General features: G+C 37.1%; 3 protein-coding genes across 5 annotated transcripts; all 3 read left to right on the top strand.

The window, feature by feature from the left end:
- Positions 1-4,225: 4,225 nt before the first annotated feature.
- LOC110752912 (P-loop containing nucleoside triphosphate hydrolases superfamily protein) lies at positions 4,226-12,052 on the top strand. 3 transcript variants are annotated; one of them, XM_088246531.1, is made up of 10 exons: positions 4,229-4,385; positions 4,516-4,686; positions 5,248-6,681; positions 7,702-7,890; positions 8,052-8,147; positions 8,243-8,402; positions 8,517-8,649; positions 8,732-10,492; positions 10,616-11,401; positions 11,566-12,052. In XM_088246531.1, the coding sequence occupies exons 3-9, from the start codon at positions 5,319-5,321 to the stop codon at positions 11,042-11,044; spliced, it is 4,131 nt and encodes a 1,376-aa protein (XP_088102657.1). In that variant the 5' UTR covers positions 4,229-4,385; positions 4,516-4,686; positions 5,248-5,318; the 3' UTR covers positions 11,045-11,401; positions 11,566-12,052. The 3 variants fall into 3 exon arrangements, with proteins under 3 accessions (XP_021809367.1, XP_088102657.1, XP_021809373.1); XM_021953681.2 differs by having other exon boundaries at positions 4,516-4,690; XM_021953675.2 differs by lacking the exon at positions 4,516-4,686 and having other exon boundaries at positions 4,226-4,385.
- Positions 12,053-13,895: 1,843 nt separating this feature from the next.
- On the top strand, positions 13,896-18,820 carry LOC110753111 (uncharacterized). The gene is made up of 6 exons (XM_021953925.2): positions 13,896-14,277; positions 16,101-16,192; positions 16,339-16,515; positions 17,004-17,102; positions 17,480-17,722; positions 18,162-18,820. The coding sequence occupies exons 2-6, from the start codon at positions 16,118-16,120 to the stop codon at positions 18,579-18,581; spliced, it is 1,014 nt and encodes a 337-aa protein (XP_021809617.1). The 5' UTR covers positions 13,896-14,277; positions 16,101-16,117; the 3' UTR covers positions 18,582-18,820.
- Positions 18,821-19,131: 311 nt separating this feature from the next.
- On the top strand, positions 19,132-21,921 carry LOC110753121 (ubinuclein-2-like). Its single transcript, XM_021953936.2, has 3 exons — positions 19,132-20,644; positions 20,754-20,801; positions 21,232-21,921. The coding sequence occupies exons 1-3, from the start codon at positions 20,441-20,443 to the stop codon at positions 21,331-21,333; spliced, it is 354 nt and encodes a 117-aa protein (XP_021809628.1). The 5' UTR covers positions 19,132-20,440; the 3' UTR covers positions 21,334-21,921.
- Positions 21,922-22,053: the final 132 nt, after the last annotated feature.

Genomic DNA, 22,053 nt, shown 5'->3' with positions numbered 1-22,053 from the left:
TCGGTCCATAAATTTTTAATTCGTAAATACTTTAAAAACTAAAAAATGATAATATTTTTACTCGAACACAATATTGGACTTTTATATTTAAATCAAAACGTTGAAACGTTACATAACAACTAAGACTTTAAGTTACCAAAAAAAAAACAACTAAGACTTTACATTTCATTAAGAAATTAAGATGACATTAACTTTTAGGTCACAAGATAATATTAATTTCAACTATAAGGATGACACATGCTATGCATTTGCATGGAAGATAAAGTGTAAAAAAAAATAAGTGGATTGTCAACGAGTAATTGGTTGAAATAAATAATGAGAGTTAATGACATATTTACGTATTAGTATCGGAATGATTTCAATTCATGTTTTTCATGTGTTTTCTATTATATGGGTATTGGAATGATTCTAATTCATCTATTTCCCTACGTTTATTAATATATATAAGGAATCAAAAATTATGTGAGTTCTATATTAAAATCCATAATCAAGTACTCTTAAAATCATGAATGAGATCAACTAGGGGAGTAGTTGATTGAGTTCCATTCCTGATAAGTAAACATGCCAATTAAAAATTGTTAAAAAGAATGGAGGGACTATTTTATATTTTCTCATTGTGGTTGACAATAAGAGTTCTCCTAAATTAAACATTCTTGTAATCTCCATTGTTGGAATTAGGAGAAGAGATGTAAATGAGTCATTCTTGTTTTAAGTAATCTCAGTATTTACTATCAGTTAAGAACAAAGATAAAGGCGAGGCCCACACAATATTAACAATCGCCTTCCCAATTTTCATAAATCAAATTAGCTTTGACTCCAATTCCAACTAAACAATTAGTAAACATACTAATTATAATTAGCCTTGTTACCATTACACTTCCAAAGACTTAATAAACACTCTAATTTGGGTATGCATGTTTCAGTTTGCTTCGTCATACTCCAAGTCTTTTTCACCTCGTCTCCCTATTTCAATTCTAGATAAAGTAAACATGTCAATAGCCATGATATAAAATTTCAAATTTTAAATAAATACTTCCTAAAGCCTAAAATCTAAACTAAAAGATTTGTCATGTTATACAAACATGGCATATAATCCAAAACATTAGAGGGGCCAAAGCGCAATTTCCACATTTGTTGTTTTTGACTAATTTAATATATTTTCCTCGTGTGGGCATCCAACAACCACAATGTGTCACCACCAAACTATACGGTAGTTTTGTCACGCTCCAATATCATATTATTCTTAAATTGGCAATTACTAGTTACCACCGACCACCCTTACCATATATAAGATAACCCTGCTAAGAATTTAACCTTCCTTTATAATCACAATTTATCTTTCTGTTCGTAGCCACGTGCTATCTGAGCTAAAAAACAGTAGAAGGAATAGAAAAAGGTAGGAAATTTATTACAGCTGAATTATTTTTCTTTCATAATTTTTTATTTTATAATATGTCATGTTAGAATCGATTTATTTGTGGAAAGCGCTTTTGTTATTATAGAAAATGTTTTATTATATTTGAGATGAATACTGTCTTTTACTTGAATAATTCGCATGCGCCATGCATGTATGTAGACAATGTGATGAGAATTAGAAGTGAGAAAAGAAAGTTGAAATTCAATGTGATGATGACAATTTTAAGTGGGGAAAAAAAAGTTAGGATTCGGAGGAGGAGGGTGAGTTGGTTAAGAGTGAAAATAAAAGTAAAGGTAGGAAATGGATGGGAAGTTTTGCATACATAGAATTATTACTATTATAAATTTATTCTCTCTTTTTGTTTCAGTCGATTCTTAAATTTAATATCGAAGCTACTTTTCTCTAAAGAAATGCCAAAGTTACTTAAAAGAAAATGTTACTCATGGACTATATGGAACACTTAAAAATGGCCAAATACGATTAATTAGGGCTTGAGGCATTTGATACGATTAATTAAACATATCTGATTAGAGTTAACTATTTTTGAATAAAAACATGAAATTACATGACATCTAAACCCTAAGAAAGAGAAAGACTATACCGATTATACAAGGCTATATATCTATTTATGAAAGAACATAGGCATCAAGGATTGGCATTTGAAAATATTCTCTTTCCTGTACAAAAATTGAGAAAGAAAGAAGAAAGACATCTTCATTCATTGAAAAAAGAAAGAAGGGCTGCTGCTTTTATAGTGATCACATTACCTAAAGTGTTTATTCGACATACATTGTGGTGTTCTGTTTCTAAAATTTTAACAGGTTATACAAACTTATGGAATCAGGTTGCTTCTTTGAATAACGTTTAGAGTTACAAGAAGTTTTGCTGATCATCTTGTTGCTATGGGGGCACAACCGTCTTTGGGTTTGCATAGTTTTGATGTCTTCCCTATTTCTTTGGCTCTTATCTTGGATGATCATACATTAAGCTGAGTATTGACCCGAAGTATTATTTGTTAGTTTTTTTTTTTTTTTTGGGTTTTGGGATTCGTCCCACCTTATTTTAAAAAATAAATTAAAAGAGTTACAAGAAGTTTCATTACAGAAATATGAGAAAAACTTGCATACACCTTCGTTAATGAACGTTATGAAACGAGTGTCTCACATGTAGCCCATGCGTGTCTATAGCAAATGTGAAGCATACGTTTTATGAGTACATAGGACATGATAGGGTGGGAAAAATAATATAGAGTATGGTCCAAGGGGTGGCTGAGGTCTGCTCTGACCCACCCTAAATCAGAATAAAATTTCCCAAAAAATAGCCTAGTTGCTAGTTCCAAACCTCCAGACCTAAATGGCTCAGCCCCCCCAAACTGAGTTGCCTCAATTTTGGTCCATATGTCCATATGGTTTGTTTGAAAAATCGTAGTTGTAATTTCCTAAAAGACTTTTTATAATGTTTGAATTTATTATGTCAAAAAAAATATATATTTCCAATTGCATCTACAAAGATTCCTAGATTTCATTTGGTGCAAAGAAAAGAGTAATGCTATTCTTATCCCATTTGTACATCACATTTCCATACCACCTTATGTGGTAGATGATGTGGACATCCATATCAATTTAAATTAATTTAACATTTTTTTTTATTTTTTATGATTTATTGACACATTTTAATTGATGGTATCAGAATGTGGTATACAAATGTGGTAAGAGTAGCATTACTCCAAACGAACTTAATTGAGTGCAATATCAATAAAATCTGAACCAAATTTTTGTTAATATTTTTTTTTGGGTATATAAAGTCAACCTTTATTTATTTTAAATTTTGCTTTAGCAGCATGAAATAGTACCTGTTCCATTCTAGAACACGTTGAGATTCTTGAGTTTTGGTCACTGCTACCAATATGAGATATGTGGGTGTCTAAATTAATTGAATATGTAACCACCCTCAACAGTGCCATCATGAAAGTACAAGGGCAGAATAGTCATTTACCAATATTTTCCTCCTATTTATTATGGTCCAAATTTAGCTTCTTGCCCATAAAATCCCATTTTCTATAATAACAAAATTTAATGGATTCATGACATTTATACACGTTTTCAAGTGAACTTTAGTAATTTAGGTGTTTTTTTATCTAAATTTATCAACCAAGAAAAAAAGGACACATCCACTGCCTTCCCACGCGCCTCGCTTTGGCGTGTCGTACACACAATGCTACACTGTTGCCGTACCATGGGTCTGTGTTTTCCCTCCGCTTTAAAAGCACGTGGGATCGTCCTCCCTCCTTTGTGACAATGACCTTTATACCCTGCTGATTTCATAAATATTACACCGTTCCCTCCGCGGCCATTAAAATTAAAAATGAAATACCGCATAAACATCCAATCAAGGAATCATGCGTCGATCACAAAATCTCTGCCGTACACGTGGCTATTTGTTGGGGCCCACGGCCGAAACTGACCGAACTGTCGCTACTACTGCCTTGGAGCGTAAGATTCTTACGTGCGAGCGTGTTGCACGTAAGCTAAACCCTCGGATTACCCTAATCCACCGCTGTTAAAATCCCGAAATTACCCTCCACCTTATCCCTGAAGCTATCCTAGTCAAATTCAAACCCGCAAAACAGAGTCGGTTATAAGCAGGAGAAGGGAGGGCGGTTTTGGAATTTCAGATTCTCGAAGCGATAAATAAAATAAAATAAAGGGTAGAATTAAAAATTGCCGGGAACAAAATAACGGTGGCCGGAGAAAAAACCGGTCGGCGAAGGCTTTGATATTTCCTATATAAACCCGTCACCAGGCCCTTGTTTTCTCTCATATTTGCTATCTGTCTCTCCTTCTCTCTCTCTTGTTCTCTTGTTGCTCTCTCTCAAACCCTTACCCTATAGAGGCTTCCTCTGTTATTTATTTTATTTTTGGTTAAATTATCTTCCTCTCTTAAATATACACACGAAGCTCTAAAAGAGGTAAAAATTCTATCCGCTATATTTTAAAATTTAATTTTAATTTGTAAATATTGTTTGTTGCGATGCGGAAGATCAGTAGCATGAATAATGGAATTGGAGAAAGACTGAATCTTTTGGCTTGACTGATTAGATGAATGCATGAACATTTGCTGAACGAATTGTGGGTTCGATCTGTTTGGGTGCGAGTTGGATTTGAGGGTTGGTGTTGGGATTTGGAGTGTTTGGTTGTGGATGAAACCCTAGAACAAAATGCTAGGTCAGTTGGTGAGGATTGGGATTGCAATTGAGATTTCAATCTGAAGTAGGTAATTTGAATTTAATTGGATCAAGCACTGTGTTTTTAGATTTGGGTTTTTTCATTTTATCAGTTTTGCGAGCTCTGCTCTAGTTTCTGTTAGGGTTTCCTGTATGTATTGTCTCAAGTGATCGGTGCTTAAGTTTTCTGGTTCCATTTGTTGCCCATGCTGCTAGACATGATCTCTTTATATATGCTTATTTGACTATAAGTTCTATTGGGGACTTAATAGAATCAAAAACCATTTTCTTGTTCTTGAAAAACCAGTTTACGCATCTCGAATCCATTTTAAGTTTTTGAAATTAATGCGTTTTATGATTCTTTTTTATTCCTTTAGGCTTGATAACTGTATATTTTAACATGCAATGTGTGTGTCTTGTGGCTTGGTTATAATTAATTGTTTGATGCTGGATTACCATTGTTGATGGATTCTTATGCTTGTAGAAGTCACTAGACTTCTTGAACTCTTTCATTGTAGAAGTCACTGATTGCATTTAATGTGTATGCTTTGTCTGTGATGATTTGCTATCACCTAACTGGTTGCATTTCATTTGAATGTTTTCTTAGAAGGAAATCACGAAAAGCTCCGTTCAACTTTCTTGGAAATATAGTTTAGTTTGTATGTATTTACATATGAGATGGGTTCTCGAGGAAGGCCATTATTTGATCTCAATGAACCCCCTGCCGAGGATAATGAAGAGAATGATGGTGTCCGTTTCCAGCCACAAAAGGCACTTCCTTCTACAAACCCCCACAGTTCTGAAGTGCTTGCAGTAGCAGCTGTTGCACCAAGAATTGTTAATAATCATGCTTTTTCACACGCATCATCTGTGTCAGGTTTTCAACCTTTTGTCCGGCCTAAATATGCTCATGGCTCTGAAGGTGGTGCTGAGCAGAAGGCAAGAGATGATAATCCCAACAGTTCATCAATATCTAAGTCAAGTAAGGATGAGGATGTAAAACCAGTACCAACTTTAGCTTCTGCTTCTGCAAATGCTCCATCTGCGGAAAGAGAAGAAGGAGAGTGGTCTGATGATGCTGAGGGATCTGCTGAAGCATATGGAAGTGGCAGTTTGCATGAAGGTAAAACTTCACAAGTGCAAGGAAAATCTGGAGTGATTGTTGGATGTGCTTCTGCTGTTTCTCCAGATGGCAGTTCTTGCAATATGAAGATTTCAGAAAGTCTCAAGGATGAAAATAGCAGTCATACGTCTTTAGGATTTGATCATGATCAGAATAGCAACAGTAGCCGCAACTTAGACAGTAATGCTAAAGGTCAGGCATCCATGGATTGTCAGGAGGAACCTGGCTTGGTTCCAAAACAAGAGAAAGTTAAAGGCATTGAAGCAATCCATGCAGTCAAGTGTGCAACCAATCCAATGAAGAGGAAGATAAACCAACTAAATGAAGCAAAGCTGGGAAAGAAACGTAATAGACAGACAATGTTCCTTAATTTGGAAGATGTTAAGCAAGCTGGCCCTATCAAAAGTTCAACACCAAGAAGACAACCCTTTCCCACACCTGTAACAACTCGCACTTTGAAGGAGGTTCGTACAATTCCTCCACCTACAGAACGCGTTGGGGAAAAGCAGTCACAGTCGACAATAAAGGACCAGAAACAAGTTGATGTTGTGTGTAGTGAAGGAGGGACTGTGGTAGAGTCCAGTGAATGTAAGTCTGAATCTAATGGGGATGCTAATTATGGATTACTGCCCAGGACTAGAAAGCAAAATGGCGACACTGATCCTTCTGCAGAGGTCTTACCACCAATTCCAAGACAGAGTTCATGGAAACAGCCCACAGATATGAGGCAGCTGAAGAATTCACAGGTTGCTAATAGGAAGCCAGCTCTGGTCACTCAAAGTTCCATCGATTCCAAATCGGGAAACAAGAAGCCTCTTCCTGCAAAGAAGCAAATAGCAATCAGTAACACGTACCAAGACACATCGGTTGAGCGTCTTATACGAGAGGTTACCAGCGAAAAGTTTTGGCATCACCCAGGTATAAAGTAATGTTGTTTTTCTGTTTATGTTCATTAATGTTGACTAGTTCTTAGTGACATGGTTCCCAATTTTGTTACTCTTGGGAACTTTGGGCAATCTGTGTTGACAGCTTTCCTGATTTTCTTATGCCAGTGCTCCATGGCCCTCCAATTGTTACATTATGAGACTCATAGCACACAAAGGACTTGGAAGGTGATGACAATTATAGTGTGAAATCGAGATTCCAAATTGACATAATTCATTGATTTTCTCAATTTCACTTTGTAATTCTTATCACCATCACATGCCCTCTTGTGTGCAAAGTTCTCATAGTGTACGTTGTTGTTTGTTTTGGTGGATAGGGAGGGGTGGGGGGATGTTTTGATTGAAGTGTTAATGTTTTGATATATATATCTGCCGCCTTTGTTTGGTTTGTATTTTCTAATAAACGTGAATTTGGTCAACTGTGATTCCTTATATTAGTTTTTAAGAAGTGAAAGTTGATATTGTATTGCCCAGGCCCACATATAGTGGAGGGATCTATACAGTTTCATGTGGTGGGTATTCAATAATCAGGATGTCCTCTTGGGAGAGTATTCCTTCGTACTGAACCTATTGTTATTGGGACAACATACAATCTTTTCTGTAGGAATCTCCATCTCATGAGGAGAGCAAACAACACATTTACTATTTCTGGAAGGATATTTTCCTGTGATTGTCGGTTTCTTGTTTGTAAGTACATGAAGTATAAATTGAAATCCATAATTTGGCTTAGTAACTTGTGCATTTATATGTTTATTTATTTTCTAAACCTTGTCTTTGTGGAAAGGCTTGAAAAGCTTCTATTAATATGGAATATTTCATTCCTTGGTAGGCAGCAATGGTACTTAAGCTGTTGATTTCTTTTATGTTATGTATTCTCATAGCCTGGTACATACAATATTCGTCTTCTATTCCTTTGGGTTTTAACCGTTTTTTTGTGTGTGGTTTCTCAAACTTATTTTTCTTTCCACTGAATTTGCATTTTCTTGTGCACCAGGGGAGACTGACCTCCAATGTGTTCCTGAAAAGTTTGAATCTGTTGAGGAGTATGTCAGAGTATTTGAACCCTTGCTGTTTGAGGAATGCCGGGCACAGCTTTACAGCACATGGGAGGAATTAACTGAAGGTGTTTCTAGAGATGCTCATATGATGGTCCGTGTAAGAAGCATTGAAAGGAGAGAAAGAGGTACTGAGCCCAACTCCTAGTTTATGGATACACCTCAATACAAATTTTAGAAAAAGTAAAACAGGCTAACCATAGTTAGGTTGGCCTGTATAGCTGATAATACCTATGTTTTCTCTTCCTGGTTCTGTTAACTGATTAAGGTGTAACTTTTGCTGGCTTAGGGTGGTATGATGTAATAGTCCTTCCAGAAAATGGATGCAAGTGGACATTTAAGGAGGGCGATGTTGCAATTCTTTCAACCCCCAGGCCTGGATCAGGTCTGACATGTGATCATGTTTCTTGTCAAATTATTTCTATTGGATATTAATGTTCTGACGGCATTACTAACATTGACTCTTATTATGTCATGCAGTCAGATCCATAAGGAACAACTTGTCAGCTGAGGACAATGAGGAGCCTGAAATCAGTGGGCGTGTTGCTGGTACTGTGAGGCGACATATTCCTATCGATACTCGTGATCCCCCAGGAGCAATCCTTCATTTTTATGTTGGGGACTCCTATGATTCTAACAGGTTGCTTCATAATTCTATTTTTTTTTCTATGATTTTCCTCTAGTATTATTTTAGTAAATATGCTGAAATTCTTCCTCTCTTTCTCTTGCTTCATCTTTAATATTATTTTTCCAGCTTCGTTGATGACGATCATATTCTAAGAAAACTACAGCCCAAAGGAATTTGGTATTTAACTGTGCTTGGTTCTCTTGCAACCACCCAGCGGGAGTATGTTGCACTGCATGCATTTCGCCGTCTGAATTTGCAGGTGACAAATTTTTGGATCAGTAATGGCTTTGAATATTCTGTTTTATTTGCATGAATACTAATTTGACAGATCACTTTCACAGATGCAAACTGCAATACTTCAGCCCAGCCCAGAACACTTCCCAAAATATGAGCAGCAGTCCCCTGCTATGCCTGAATGCTTCACACAGAATTTTGTTGATCATTTGCATAGGACTTTCAATGGACCCCAGCTAGCAGCAATCCAATGGGCCGCAATGCATACAGCAGCTGGTACAAGTGGTGGAAAGAGGCAAGATCCATGGCCTTTCACTCTTGTTCAAGGACCTCCTGGAACAGGTAAGACACACACAGTGTGGGGAATGCTAAACGTTATCCATCTGGTGCAGTACCAGCAGTACTACACTTCTTTGCTTAAGAAATTAGCACCCGAAAGCTATAAGCAAAATAGTGAGAGCAACTTTGATAATGTTTCTACGGGATCAATTGATGAGGTTCTTCAGAACATGGACCAGAATCTCCTTCGTACACTACCAAAGCTCTGCCCAAAACCTAGAATGTTAGTTTGCGCTCCTTCTAATGCTGCAACAGATGAGCTTCTTTCCCGTGTTCTTGACCGTGGATTCATTGATGGTGAGATGAAAGTTTATCGGCCTGATGTTGCTCGAGTAGGTGTTGATTCACAGACCCGCGCTGCCCAGGCTGTGTCGGTTGAGCGGAGAACTGAACAGCTTTTGGTCAAGAATCGTGAGGAAGTCTTAGGGTGGATGCATCAGTTAAGAAATCGTGAAGCTCAGTTGTCAGTGCAGATAAGTAATCTTCAAAGAGAACTTACTGTCGCAGCTGCTGCGGTTCGCTCCCAAGGATCAGTTGGTGTTGATCCTGATGTTCTGGTGGCTCGGGACCAGAATCGAGATGCATTGCTGCAGAACCTTGCAGCTGTAGTTGAAAGCAGGGATAAAACTCTAGTGGAGTTGTCTCGCCTGTTCATTTTAGAAGGCAAGTTTCGTGCTGGTAGCAATTTCAACTTGGAAGAAGCTCGTGCTAATCTTGAGGCAAGTTTTGCCAATGAGGCTGAGATTGTTTTCACTACTGTTTCAAGCAGTGGTCGCAAGTTGTTCTCTCGTCTTTCTCATGGTTTTGATATGGTTGTGATTGATGAGGCAGCCCAAGCCAGTGAAGTGGCAGTTCTTCCTCCCCTTTCTCTTGGTGCTGCACGATGTGTTCTTGTTGGAGATCCTCAGCAGCTTCCCGCAACAGTTATTAGCAAGGCTGCTGGGACCTTGTTATACAGTAGAAGTCTTTTTGAAAGATTCCAGCAAGCGAAATGTCCGACGATGTTGTTATCTGTGCAGTATAGGATGCATCCTCAAATCCGTGATTTCCCTTCAAGATATTTCTACCAAGGACGCCTTACTGACAGTGAAAGTGTTGCTAATTTACCTGATGAGACCTACTACAAGGACCCTTTACTTAGACCTTACATATTTTTTGACATTACCTATGGGCGGGAGTCCCACAGAGGGGGATCTGTCTCCTATCAGAACATACATGAAGCACGGTTTTGTGTTCGGTTGTATGAGCATCTCCACAAGTCATTGAAAGCGTTTGGGGTGGGAAAAATTTCTGTTGGCATAATCACACCATATAAACTGCAACTTAAATGCCTTCAGCGTGAGTTTGAGGATGTTTTGAATTCAGAAGAAGGGAAGGATCTATATATTAACACCGTAGATGCTTTCCAAGGCCAAGAGCGTGATGTGATTATCATGTCCTGTGTGCGTGCTTCAAGTCATGGGGTTGGTTTTGTTGCAGACATCCGCCGCATGAATGTAGCTCTCACTCGTGCAAGAAGGGCTCTTTGGGTATGGATTTCTTTCTTCATTATTAGTCATTTATGCTTATTATAGTCAAGTTCACACCATCTACCTGCACATAGCCACCTACATATTATTAACTTTTTAATTTGAAATTGGATCTTTTAACAGGTGATGGGGAATGCAAATGCCTTAATGCAGTCTGATGACTGGGCTTCATTGATTACCGATGCCAAGGCCAGGAACTGTTATATGGACATGGAGACTCTTCCCAAAGAATTTCTGGTACCAAAGGGACCTTCTTACACTCCATTACCAGGAAAGCCTTCCTCTAATATGAGGGGTTTCAGGTCTGCTGGACCAAGGCATAGATCGCTGGATATGCACGTGGAATCCAGGTCTGGAACACCATCAGAAGATGACGAGAAGTTGGGTGCATCAGTAATTTCTAGGAATGGAACTTACCGGCCTATGAAACCTCCATTTGAGAATTCCTTGGATGACTTTGATCAGTCAGGTGATAAATCCAGAGATGCCTGGCAATATGGTATACAAAGGAAACATAGTTCTGCTGGGGTTGTTGGAAGGAGAGATATTTAGTTATTAATTGTTGTTTTTGAATCCTCTTTCTGCATCATGAGAGCTTTGTGGCATTCTTTATTTTTCCTATGGTGCAAGGGTTGCTCTTGGTCTGCCAGAAAGGTCTTGGGGCACTAGTTTCCTGTGCTGATATCTGAAGCTGGACAAAGGCTGAACTTTGTGCCAGATATCTTTCAGTTAATTGAGAAGTTCGGCATTAAGGGGGACTTGGCAGGGGCTATCGGCCTGTGCACAAAGTTGCTTTTGCAGAAGAACCGTTTTCGTTGACTCCATTCCTATGATTGCTTGCAAGGGGCTGGATGCTTTTGGGTAGATGGTGGAAAATCGTACCCTACCACCAGCTTACAATCTTCAGTGGTAAGAAATGTTTATTTATTTATTTTTATAAAAGAAATGTCATTTGATGTGCTGAAACTGAAACATAGATTTGTAATTGGAGTAATGCATATAACTCTGTAAATTTTCTTTTCCGTGTCATTGTTCATGATTTCTTCTCATTTATTGGATACCAAATAACTCAGGAATCCAAACAATGGCGTCAACAAAGCTTTTCCTGTGATGGTATTATCGCCCGCGCTGCTATTCAATTGTTGCTACTAGGAGATTAGGGGAAAGCTTCCTGATGATTCAGTAGCTCACTTCTCACAAACATACCGACTCATTCGATCTTGCTACAACAAGAGTTAGTGCTTCGATGTAGAAAGTTCCCATTTGAATGATGCTATGTACATTTTTGGACGTGCAGAATGCACATGATGACCACATAATAGGAAGGGGAATGTAAAGGTCTGGTGGGTTTTACTGAATGTTTTTTTCTCCTGTTGTTTGAAATGTTAGTGGAGGCATAAACACATGCCAAAAGATGGCATTGCTACAATTTTCTGTATAGATATGGGGGAGGAGTACAGAAATTGTATTAGAAAGAAAAATCCATTCATAGCTTGTAGTGTCAACTAACTTTGTACATACATCTTTTAATTGTGGAATCATATAAATTCTTTTGTTCTATGCGTCCTTGCCTTCAGTTTCTTTTACATCTCTGACCAAAGAACATGAGAGTTTCTCAGCTCAGTAGTTTCCGACTATTGATAAAGTTTGTTGCAGTACTCATTTGTAATTTATGAGTATTGATCAAACGTGGGTTTTATGTGTGGGTGATTTCTACTATTGATCCAATGTGTCTGTGTGGGCGATTTTTGAAGAAAAACTTAGTTGCAATTGGGATAGCATTATATGGTTATCCTTGGTTAATAATGCTATGCCACATGGAAGTGTTATCATGCGTGTCATAGTGTTATTGGTCGCGGATAGCAAAATAGTGCTATTTCCATTTCATGAAAGCCGTTCAATGATTTTTTTACTATTGATTGATCAAACAGCGGTACAAAAATCGTTTCTCCAGTCATGTGATGTGTGGACCAAATAAAAAGGGGACCCTGATTACATCATGGCATGTGAGGACCTAACTAGGATAGTAGTGTCACCCTTTGTCTTGTAAAGGACAGCACTGGCATATGGCACATGCAAGAGTAGCAACATGTTCATGTTATGGAGCATTTTTACTTTGAATGCAACCCCTGTGTTTACTGAATTACCAATCCCTAAAGTACTTCTTGTGGGCAATGGGCAGTTTGGGCCTTGTTCCTTGTTGAGCTGTTGTATTATTACATATTCAGATAAAATGAAAATGGGGTATATGTGTCTGATTAGGTGAATTATTGAAAAAGAAGAAAGAGAAAAAAAAGAGGGTTAAATGATATTTTGATCACTAGGTTTTACATGGAAATTCAATTTGGTCGTTGGGAATTTTTTATAGCCCAATTGGTCACAGTGTTTTCCAAAGTTTACAATTCCGTTATCTTATGTTAAGTGCAGTTTTTGTTTTTGTTTTTTGTATGAAGAACCTTCAGTCTTCTTCCTATAACTCAACGAGTTGGATATATTGTGCTATTAGGGTTTAATGATTGAGAAAAAATTTGGGTTGAAATTGAAATTGTGAGGTATAAGGAAAATAAAAAAGCCAAAGCAAATTAAAATGAAAATCAACAACTTTCGAATATATTTTGGTGCTCTATCAGCTTGATTACGTCTCATTGCCATTCAAAGTCATAATACAGTTGTCACTCAATCGATTCAAGTTTCAATATATCATCCATTTTGTGACCTTATACCTCACAATTCCGATTTCAACCCAAAATTTCCCTCAATTTGTTAAAACCTAATAGCACAATATATGCTAACTCGTTTAAAAAAAAACTGCACTTAAAAAAAAGTTAACATAAGATAATAAAATGTCTATAAATTGTAAATTTTGAGAAACACATTGATCAATTTGGCTAATTTTTTTTTCAGTGATCAAATTACATTTTTGTGTAAAATCCAATAACAAAATAGGTATTTAACCCAAAAAAAATAAGTGATAGTGCAATACTATCTGTTAGAATAATATTACCGTCGCAATTGAGATTTGACTTGTGCCCAAATAATTTTTTCAACATTGACGTCGACGAAAGTATCAATTATACGAAATTACATAAATACTAAGAAAAAAAAGCTTACTTTAATGAAATGTACTATATAATTTTTTTTGAAAGAAAGTGATGTTGTTATCAATCAATTAATAAGGTACAATTCGAGAACGATCCAGAATAATATCTAGGGCCTTCCTAATGAAAATGAATTATTATTTAAGAAAAATATTTTTGTCAACTGAAAACCTATAAAAGGTAGAGAATGCTTATTATACTAATATTTCGTTAATTATGTTTAAAAATATGAGATTTTTTAAATAATATTAAACACCATGATCCACGGCCATGCAGAGAAGATGAGGATTTGCTAAAAGGTCAAACCTACCCTTCCACAGTTTTAATGGCCACAAACACGACCGGGTTCAGGTAAGGATTTGCAGATGCGTCCCCAAAAGGCTAAGCCATAAAAAATAATGTTAACAAGAAGAAAAGGCTTTGGCTTTGGCTTTGTCTAAAAAGCACGTGTTTTTGGTTTGGGCATTTCAATTTTCAACCTGATTTCAGCATCGGCCAAGATTCGATCCGAGTAATATTCTTGTTCAAATACAATCAAAGAACCCACATCTCCAGCTTCTCTCTCTCTCTCTCTCTTGTTTTAAGAGTTGACCCGTTCTGTGGTTTGGGACTGATGAGGAGCTCCGGAATAGTAGCTTAGCTCGGATTTTGTGAGGCCCCCAATTCTTCTTCAATCTGTTTGAAAAGGTGGGATCTTGCCATTTTTTTCGTAGATTATGCCCGTAATTTTAGTGGGTCGGATTGATTTGCATTCCTTGTTCTTAAAAAAACTTTTTATTTACCATGGTATTGCTGATTTGGTATATTGCGTGCATAATTATGTTAGTTAAAAGGCGCTTTTTTGATTTTTAGTCATGTACTTTACCCGAAAGTTGGTTGAGATTAGATACCCCATGGTTGATTTTTTTTATTTGTATGGTTTTATGAAAAGAAGAATATAGATTTAATTTCATGAACAAATAGATAGGACACATTGCAAAAACCCACATGAGCAAATCCCAGCTGCACAAACAGGAGATTTTATGTCAATAGATTTTCCGGCTATTTGTATGTTAGATGAATGCCAATCCAAGACATTCTGATTAGGTAGATTTGGATATTACTACAAGGTACAAGTTAGTGGTGATTCCAGAGTTGTCATGTCAAAGCTATCACAAAAGGGCTTATTAGGTTGAAAATTTTACTTCAAATAGTGTACATTGGATGAGAGCAAATATAGTTCAAAAGGCTGTATACTTGTGAACAATTTCAGTTTAAGTCTGATTGACTAGAACATATGAATCTTAATGACGGATAAGGTTGAGACTGAAGGTTTTGAGTAGGATTTCAGTGCTTCCGAATGGTGACACAAATTCTTGTTAGTCATCTCGTGTTTATAGAAATGACTAAGCATATGCTGCTTCCAGTTAATAAAATAATGCCAATGTAATTTTGTTCGTAATAGAAAGGAAATGCATATATTCTTGGAAATAGATACTTGGAAACCATAGGATTGAATTATGGATTGACATTATTGATCGAATCGTGAAAATGTTGAACGACATAGGTTCGTTTACTTTTGCAGTCAGAAAAGTGTTTGTTCCAAAAAGGAGATGAAGGTGAGGCGTTCTATTGAAACTGTCTTATGATCCCATGTGTAATTTCTGCAAAGGTGGGAAATAGAGGATAATCTTGAGGGGGGAGGAGAAATTTAGGAATTTTGTGGTCCTGTCAGCTAAAAGGTCCATGCTAAGTGATGTAATGTTGTAATCCAGCATAAGTTTTATATAGAATGAATTTGTGGAACTCTTGGCAAGGTTCAGGGTGATTTGTAAATCTGACAGCTTGAGAGCAGAGAACTAGGTTTCAACAATGTAGTCATTGATGTTATTTAGATTCTTGGAAATAGATACTTGGAAACCAATTTTTTTGTGTCTGTGGAAACCAATTTAATTTTCTATAGTAGTTGGATTAGTAACTTCTCGGCTCTAAAAATGATTGAGTAATTGGCAGATGTAACTAGCATGTAAATCTAAATAACTTCTGACGAAATTAAAACATAATATAAATGAATGTGATCCCTCTTTTCAAAAAATGAATGTGATCCCATACATGATGAATTCTGTCAGAATGGCTATTCTTGAAAGGTGCTAGTCATTCTTGAATCATGCTTTTTGTTTTTTCAGAATAAGATTGGTTTAATTGTTTTCATTGCTCATTCAAGTGTTTTGTCGCTTATAAAAATGTGTATTGAGCCATGAGTTGAGTTGACCGTTCAATCTTAAAACAATAGTATAAATATGTTGATGTACTTCGTGATTGCAATATGCTAGTTTCCATAGTGTTCAAGTAACAAATTTAATTCTGGTTCTCTAGGGATAAGCTTAAAATAATTGTTTTGTTTTTGTAGGATAGAGATTGTGCCTTTTGTTTTAGCAGATTTTTGTATATGTAAGTGATGGTGAGGAGAGACTGAAATGGGAACAAGACATTAGTACTTAAGTTCTGAAGTCTTCATTGTTGATTTACAGATTCTTCTCTGAGAACTATGAGTACGGGAATAAAGAAATCCCCTTCAAATGGCTCGGAGAAGATTTTATCATTTGAAGAGCAGCAGGCAAAGGTATCTGCAGTAAAAGTGCTCCTTTAGCATTTCTATAAGTGCTTTCTGTAACTTGTTTTAATTCCTTAAGTTGGGGCATGATAATACTATCCTTATTGTTGGGGAGAAAATCTATTTACCCTGCAACACTGTTCATATGTGCACAGATTAACGAAGTGAAGAGGTTGATAGGAACATTGCCTGATAAGTTGTCCATTTATTGTTCTGATGGATCCATCTCAAGGCATCTAAGGGCAAGAAACTGGAATGTCAAGAAAGCTACGAAAATGTTAAAAGATACCTTGAAATGGAGGGCAGAATACAAACCAGAGGAGATACATTGGGTATGCTATCATTTATTGCTTTGTAGTCCGAATTCACATGCAGAATGTCTGCCAGATTCTCATCCTGCTTAAAACAGGTTCCCTACTCCGATAGTGTACTAGTAGTCAAATGAAGCCTGATATATTCTGCAGGTTGCATCCTTTGTTTTTCTTTCTTTGTTTTCAGTGCATCCTGAACTGGCGTATATGGTTGTGGTTCAGTGTACTCAACCTGAGTCAATTGACCTTTCTGGATTTTGTAAAATTTCAACCTTCCACACCTATTAGCAGTTCTTTCTGAATTCAACCCCACCTATCTAGTAAACTGTAAGAAAATTGATAGACACTCAAAGTCCAGCATAGCTATAATTACTTCAAACCCAGATAATTACAAGGGTCATCTGGAGTCGTTAGGGTTGGAGGTTGTGAATCCAGGTCAAGTTCTTCTAGTATATGATTACTGAAGTAACGATAGTCTTACACATTCATCATTTCCATTTGTAATACAGGAAGAGGTAGCTCGTGAAGCAGAAACAGGGAAAATTTACAGATCAAATTATTTTGACAAGCATGGGAGACCAGTTCTTGTCATGAGACCTAGTTGTCAGGTTTTATCTTCAAAGCCCTTCTGACACCTCCATGAATTATTTGTGATTTATAAGTTAGCTATAACTTAATATTTGAATTTGTCTCTGAGCTACATCTGGAATCTTATGTGCTGTAAAACTGTTGTTATTTGTCAGCTTTATTCATCTTATCTAACCAAAATATCCCATATTGAAGCAGATAGTTTTTCCAAAAAGAGATAATAAGCATATTAATCGTAGTGCACAATCAGTGACAAAATCATTGCCCATAGCATCTTGTCGAATTCCTGATAATAGGATATGCTATATATGCCTATAAATGTAATGCTTTGGAGATCTATAGTTCAGAAGAAAACTATTTTTCCTTATTAACATTTTGTAGTTTCTTTTAATTGCAGAACTCAAAGTCGACTAAAGGACAGATTAGATACTTGGTATACTGCATGGAGAATGCTATTTTAAATCTACCTCCAGATCAGGAACAAATGGTTTGGATGATAGATTTTCAAGGTTTCAATTTGTCACATATTTCAGTGAAGTTGACACGGGAAACTGCCCATGTTTTACAAGACCATTATCCAGAACGCCTAGGTCTTGCAATACTGTACAATCCACCAAAGTTTTTTGAACCATTCTTTACGGTAAGCCCAGTTGATTGCAAATTTTATTGTTTAACTTTTCACTAGATCTATACTTTGCAGATGATCATTTTTATAAAGCTGTAACAGTATCTTTTCGGAGTTGTACAGCTTTTGGCCTTTGGTCATATTTCCTTTTGGCACGTGAATTGCGAATGACGACCTAAATTTGAAAGTGGAAAAAAGCCAAACTTTTTTCGTGATAAATTAATAAGATCCATAGTAATAAAATTCGTACACTTGTAAACATGATTTTTTGGCAGTTTCATGTTATCCTGTGCCATTCCAAGGGGCTGGCCATCCCCTTTTCCCCTTTTAGTAAAGTCTCAAATAGAGAGGATGTCGCTTGGTACTTGGTAGATTTGTATTAATGTGGAGAAATCTATAGCCAAATATATCAGCTTGGTGGCTATGGTACTTAAAATAATGTCTTTTGTTGCAGATGGTAAAGCCTTTTCTAGAGCCAAAGACTTACAACAAAGTCAAGTTTGTTTACTCAGATGATGTCAACGCCAAGAAGATAATGGAGGATCTATTTGATATTGATAAACTGGAGGCTGCATTTGGGGGGAATGATACATCAGGTTTTGATATAAATAAATATGCTGAGAGGATGAAAGAGGATGACAAGAAGATGCCTGCAATTTGGAAAAGAGGAAATCCTGCTTTGGCAGCCTCAGAACCTGCCCCTACTAGTGCTGCTCTTACATTGGATTCTATCAAGTTAGATTCAGATTCTGATGCATCTGATAATGGAAAAACAGACAGTTCCTCGTCCCATGGGATAGAACCAGAAGTTGTCTCAGACCATGACGAACTGGTGGCTGCCGGTACCAGAAACGCTACCGAAGATGTACATTGAGTAAAATATTGGCTCAAGGTATATGGTGACTTAACTGAACTGCTGTATCTTGCTGACCCTTTTTGGCTGTCTGGTTAGATACTAAAAATTTAGAGGGATTCTATGAACTCGAGTTATCAATTTATTTGAGCATTTTGGAGACCCGATGAATGTATTCGCCTTGTGTAAGGTAATCAGAACTCATGTAGTCCACAATTCACATAAGAGATATAGTGTCTGTCTCCGTTCTTTGTGCCTTATTGTTCACTCTTCACTTAAAACATTTTCTCCACGCATGTGCATCTTTTTCCTTATAGAAAAAACAAGTTCAATTCAATTCAATTACAATTGGATTTGCTATATTAGAATCCAATCCGATCCAATTAAGTATGTAAAACCAATTCAAAACAAATCCAATTATAGATGGGAGAAAGGTGTCCATCGTACTGAGAACTATGAATCAAAGCCATATATATATATATATATATATATATATAAGTTAAAGCTTTTGCCAGTTGCTGGGAATTGCATCGCATATACTCTAGGTTTGAACACTATCACAAAAGCTTAAAATACCAGCCGCAAAGCTTATAGCACAAAAAAGAAAAAAGAAAAAGAAGATTAAAGAGTCTCATAGGAAACTCTTACACTCAGAATTTAATATCAGATGCTTATACATAGTAATGATAGTAAACTATATATATAATTGTATAAAGAATAAGTTCAATAACTAATAATCTATTCATTCAGCTCTAGCCTCTCCAGGAACCTAGGTCCTCCGCGCCCTCCTCATTGCTACTGAGCAAGATCCAGATCCAGAGCCTCCGTTAGCTCCGCCTGAAGTAACTGTCACTAGGGCGGAACCATCTCCTTGAAAGAGAAGAGATCTCTCATAGTTAGTTCCATATCAAATCATTACCAGTCATCTCAGTCAATGATTACTTAGTGATTAAGTGCAAGCTGTTATTGTTGTTACGGTTAGTTAAGTGATTGTTAGAATTAGTGGAGTTAGCCTATAACAAGTTGTACAGTTGGCAGCTCAGCCTTGGTCTTTATATATTTACAGTGTAACAGTTATTGTTAATTAATGGACAGAATATTCATTTCTCGGTACGGAGAGCCTTCTGTCTCACCGCTGTTCTCCCCTCATTTTCTTTGTTTTCTTGCTCTTTCTCGCTTTTCTAACACTCTGATTTCTTCTTTCTCTGACAATTATTGTTAATGGATTGAGAGAGAATATTCATTTCTTCTTACGGTATCGAGAGCCTTCTGTCTCGTGACTTTTCTCCCCTCATTTTCTTTAGTTTTCTTGATCTTTCTTGCTTCTGAAACACTCTGATTTCTTCGTTCTCTGTACTTTCATGGCTTCTCCTTCTGATTCTGCGGCCTCTGTCCCTCCCTCCACTCCGCTCCCTCCTCAGCCTACTGGTCCTCCGCTCCCTCCTCAGTTTACTGGTCCTCCGCTACCTCCTCAACCTACGTTAGCTCCGACAGCCGTGGCGACATCACCTCCTCGGATCCCAATTGACAGCTTTATGCTGAACTCAATGCCAAGGGATATAAATTTGCTGAGCCAGAGCATCCACCTGAACCCCCAAAGCATTCTTTGTCAGTTTAGGGTTTAGGTGGATGCTCTGGAGTCCAAGGTATGTGTAGCAGGGCCTTACTGAGGTGTGGTGTTTTAATTGCTGTCTTTTTTGCTGGGTGAAAAATGATTTACAAAAGTGGAATAATCATATTGAATAGTGGATTTTTCAGTAACTCGTGTTTTAGGTAGTGCCTTCTGTGGAAGATATTTCATATTTGTTCCGTTGTGAGAAGATTCCGAACCATTTATTTTATTTTTCCATTTCCCCTCGTGATGCTTGCACCATGTCACAATGGAAAGAGTAATAAGAATAACCTTTGTCTGCGGCTCTAATGGAAAGTGCATAATATGTTTTCAGGCATTGCAACAACAATCTCGAGCATCAGATGATTTTCAAGAAATTGCCTCTGGAGCAAAAGAACTTTCTCAAAGAAAATTTAGCATGGATGCTGCATTGGAGGATAAGATTTGTGACCTCTATGACCTTTTTGTTGATGTACTGACTCAAGCTTGCAAATTCCGTCATTGAAAATTTTGTTCCTTTATTTTGCAGATAAATTCCTTTATTGTTGCCTGATTCCCTGGTCTTTATTTCTTGGTTCTAGGGGCTGGATGAAGACGCAGGTCCCCAAATAAGAAAGCTCTATGCTGAGGTACTTCACCCTTTTCGCTGTATTTTTCCCTGTTTTGTGATTTGTATTGCCTGGGCTCTCTTGCAGCTTCCAACATGTTCTGTTTAAAGTTTCTGTACGAACTGCAATGTAACATGAAGGCAGTAGATCTAGGATTTGATTCTTCTTACTGCAGTATTGGGGGTTTGCAGTTTAGTTTTTGGTCGTTTCACTTGAATTCTTCAATTTGAATTACGAGTGCCTGTTCTCTCTCTCTCTCTGCCCCCACACACACACCCCCACCCCTACCCCCAATGTAATATTTTCTTTCACAAAGAGGTGTGATATCTGAATTCAACATAGCAACTTTCAACCAGTAATAGTACATCTCTGAAAGTGTTCTTTTAAAAGCTTTTTGTAATCACCTAAATGTATGAAGCTTTCCTGACTTAATTAGTCTCATATGATTCAGCTAGCAGGATTGTGGCCTAATGGTTTCATGGACAACCATGGGATCAAACGCGCAATTTGTCGGTCAAAAGAAAGACGGAGGGAGCATCAGGTTTTGATATAAATAAATATGCTGTGAGGATGAAAGAGGATGACAAGAAGATGCCTGCAATTTGGCAATTTGGACAAGAGGAAATCCTGCTTTGGCAGCCTCAGAACCTGCCCCTACCAGTGCTGCACTGCTGCTCTTACGTGGGATTCTATCAAGTTAGACTCAGATTCTGATGCATCTGATAATATAAAAACGGACAGTTCCTCGTCCCATGGGATAGAACCAGAAGTTGTCTCAGACCACGACAAACTGGTGGCTGCTGGTACCAGAAACACTACCATAGATGTACATTGAGTATAATAATGGCTCAAGGTATATGGTGACTTAACTGAACTGCAGTATCTTGCTGACCTTTTTTGGCTGTCTGGTTAGGTCCTAAAACCAATTCAAAACAAATCCAATTGTAGATGGGAGAAAGGTGTCTGTCGTACTGAGAACTATGAATCAAAGCCATTATATATATATATATATATATATATATCCTTGACAGATAAAGTTCAGAGTTTTAAGATGAAGAAAAACTCGAAAAATTGAATGATAGTAAACTATATATATAATTGTATAAAGAATAAGTTCAATAACCAATAATGTATTCATTCAGCTCTAGCATTCTTTAGGAAAACATGTTACTGTATTATGTGTATATTTACTATTAATCAACAACGAATCCAACTAGAATGATTGGATTCTAGAATGAAAGAGGAGGTGGTCGTCGTCATCAGAGTCATTGTC

Source organism: Prunus avium, chromosome 1 (genome assembly GCF_965620075.1).
Source record: "Prunus avium chromosome 1, drPruAviu1.hap1.1, whole genome shotgun sequence".
In the NCBI taxonomy this organism is placed as follows: domain Eukaryota; kingdom Viridiplantae; phylum Streptophyta; class Magnoliopsida; order Rosales; family Rosaceae; genus Prunus; species Prunus avium.
Note: the sequence above shows the minus strand (reverse complement) of the source record. Positions and strands in the feature narration are given on the sequence as shown.

What these genes read in the sequence shown, in the direction of transcription:
- LOC110752912 (XM_021953675.2), top strand. Translation starts at nt 5,319, where the DNA reads ATGGGTTCTCGAGGAAGGCCATTATTTGATCTCAATGAACCCCCTGCC. An exon ending in AACCCCCAGGCCTGGATCAG is followed by an intron (nt 8,148 to 8,242) that starts GTCTGACATGTG and finishes TATGTCATGCAG; the next exon opens with TCAGATCCATAAGGAACAAC. An exon ending in GTGCAAGAAGGGCTCTTTGG is followed by an intron (nt 10,493 to 10,615) that starts GTATGGATTTCT and finishes ATCTTTTAACAG; the next exon opens with GTGATGGGGAATGCAAATGC.
- LOC110753111 (XM_021953925.2), top strand. Translation starts at nt 16,118, where the DNA reads ATGAGTACGGGAATAAAGAAATCCCCTTCAAATGGCTCGGAGAAGATT. An exon ending in TTGAAGAGCAGCAGGCAAAG is followed by an intron (nt 16,193 to 16,338) that starts GTATCTGCAGTA and finishes ATATGTGCACAG; the next exon opens with ATTAACGAAGTGAAGAGGTT. An exon ending in TTTTTGAACCATTCTTTACG is followed by an intron (nt 17,723 to 18,161) that starts GTAAGCCCAGTT and finishes CTTTTGTTGCAG; the next exon opens with ATGGTAAAGCCTTTTCTAGA.
- LOC110753121 (XM_021953936.2), top strand. Translation starts at nt 20,441, where the DNA reads ATGGAAAGAGTAATAAGAATAACCTTTGTCTGCGGCTCTAATGGAAAG. An exon ending in TCTATGACCTTTTTGTTGAT is followed by an intron (nt 20,645 to 20,753) that starts GTACTGACTCAA and finishes TCTTGGTTCTAG; the next exon opens with GGGCTGGATGAAGACGCAGG. An exon ending in TAAGAAAGCTCTATGCTGAG is followed by an intron (nt 20,802 to 21,231) that starts GTACTTCACCCT and finishes CATATGATTCAG; the next exon opens with CTAGCAGGATTGTGGCCTAA.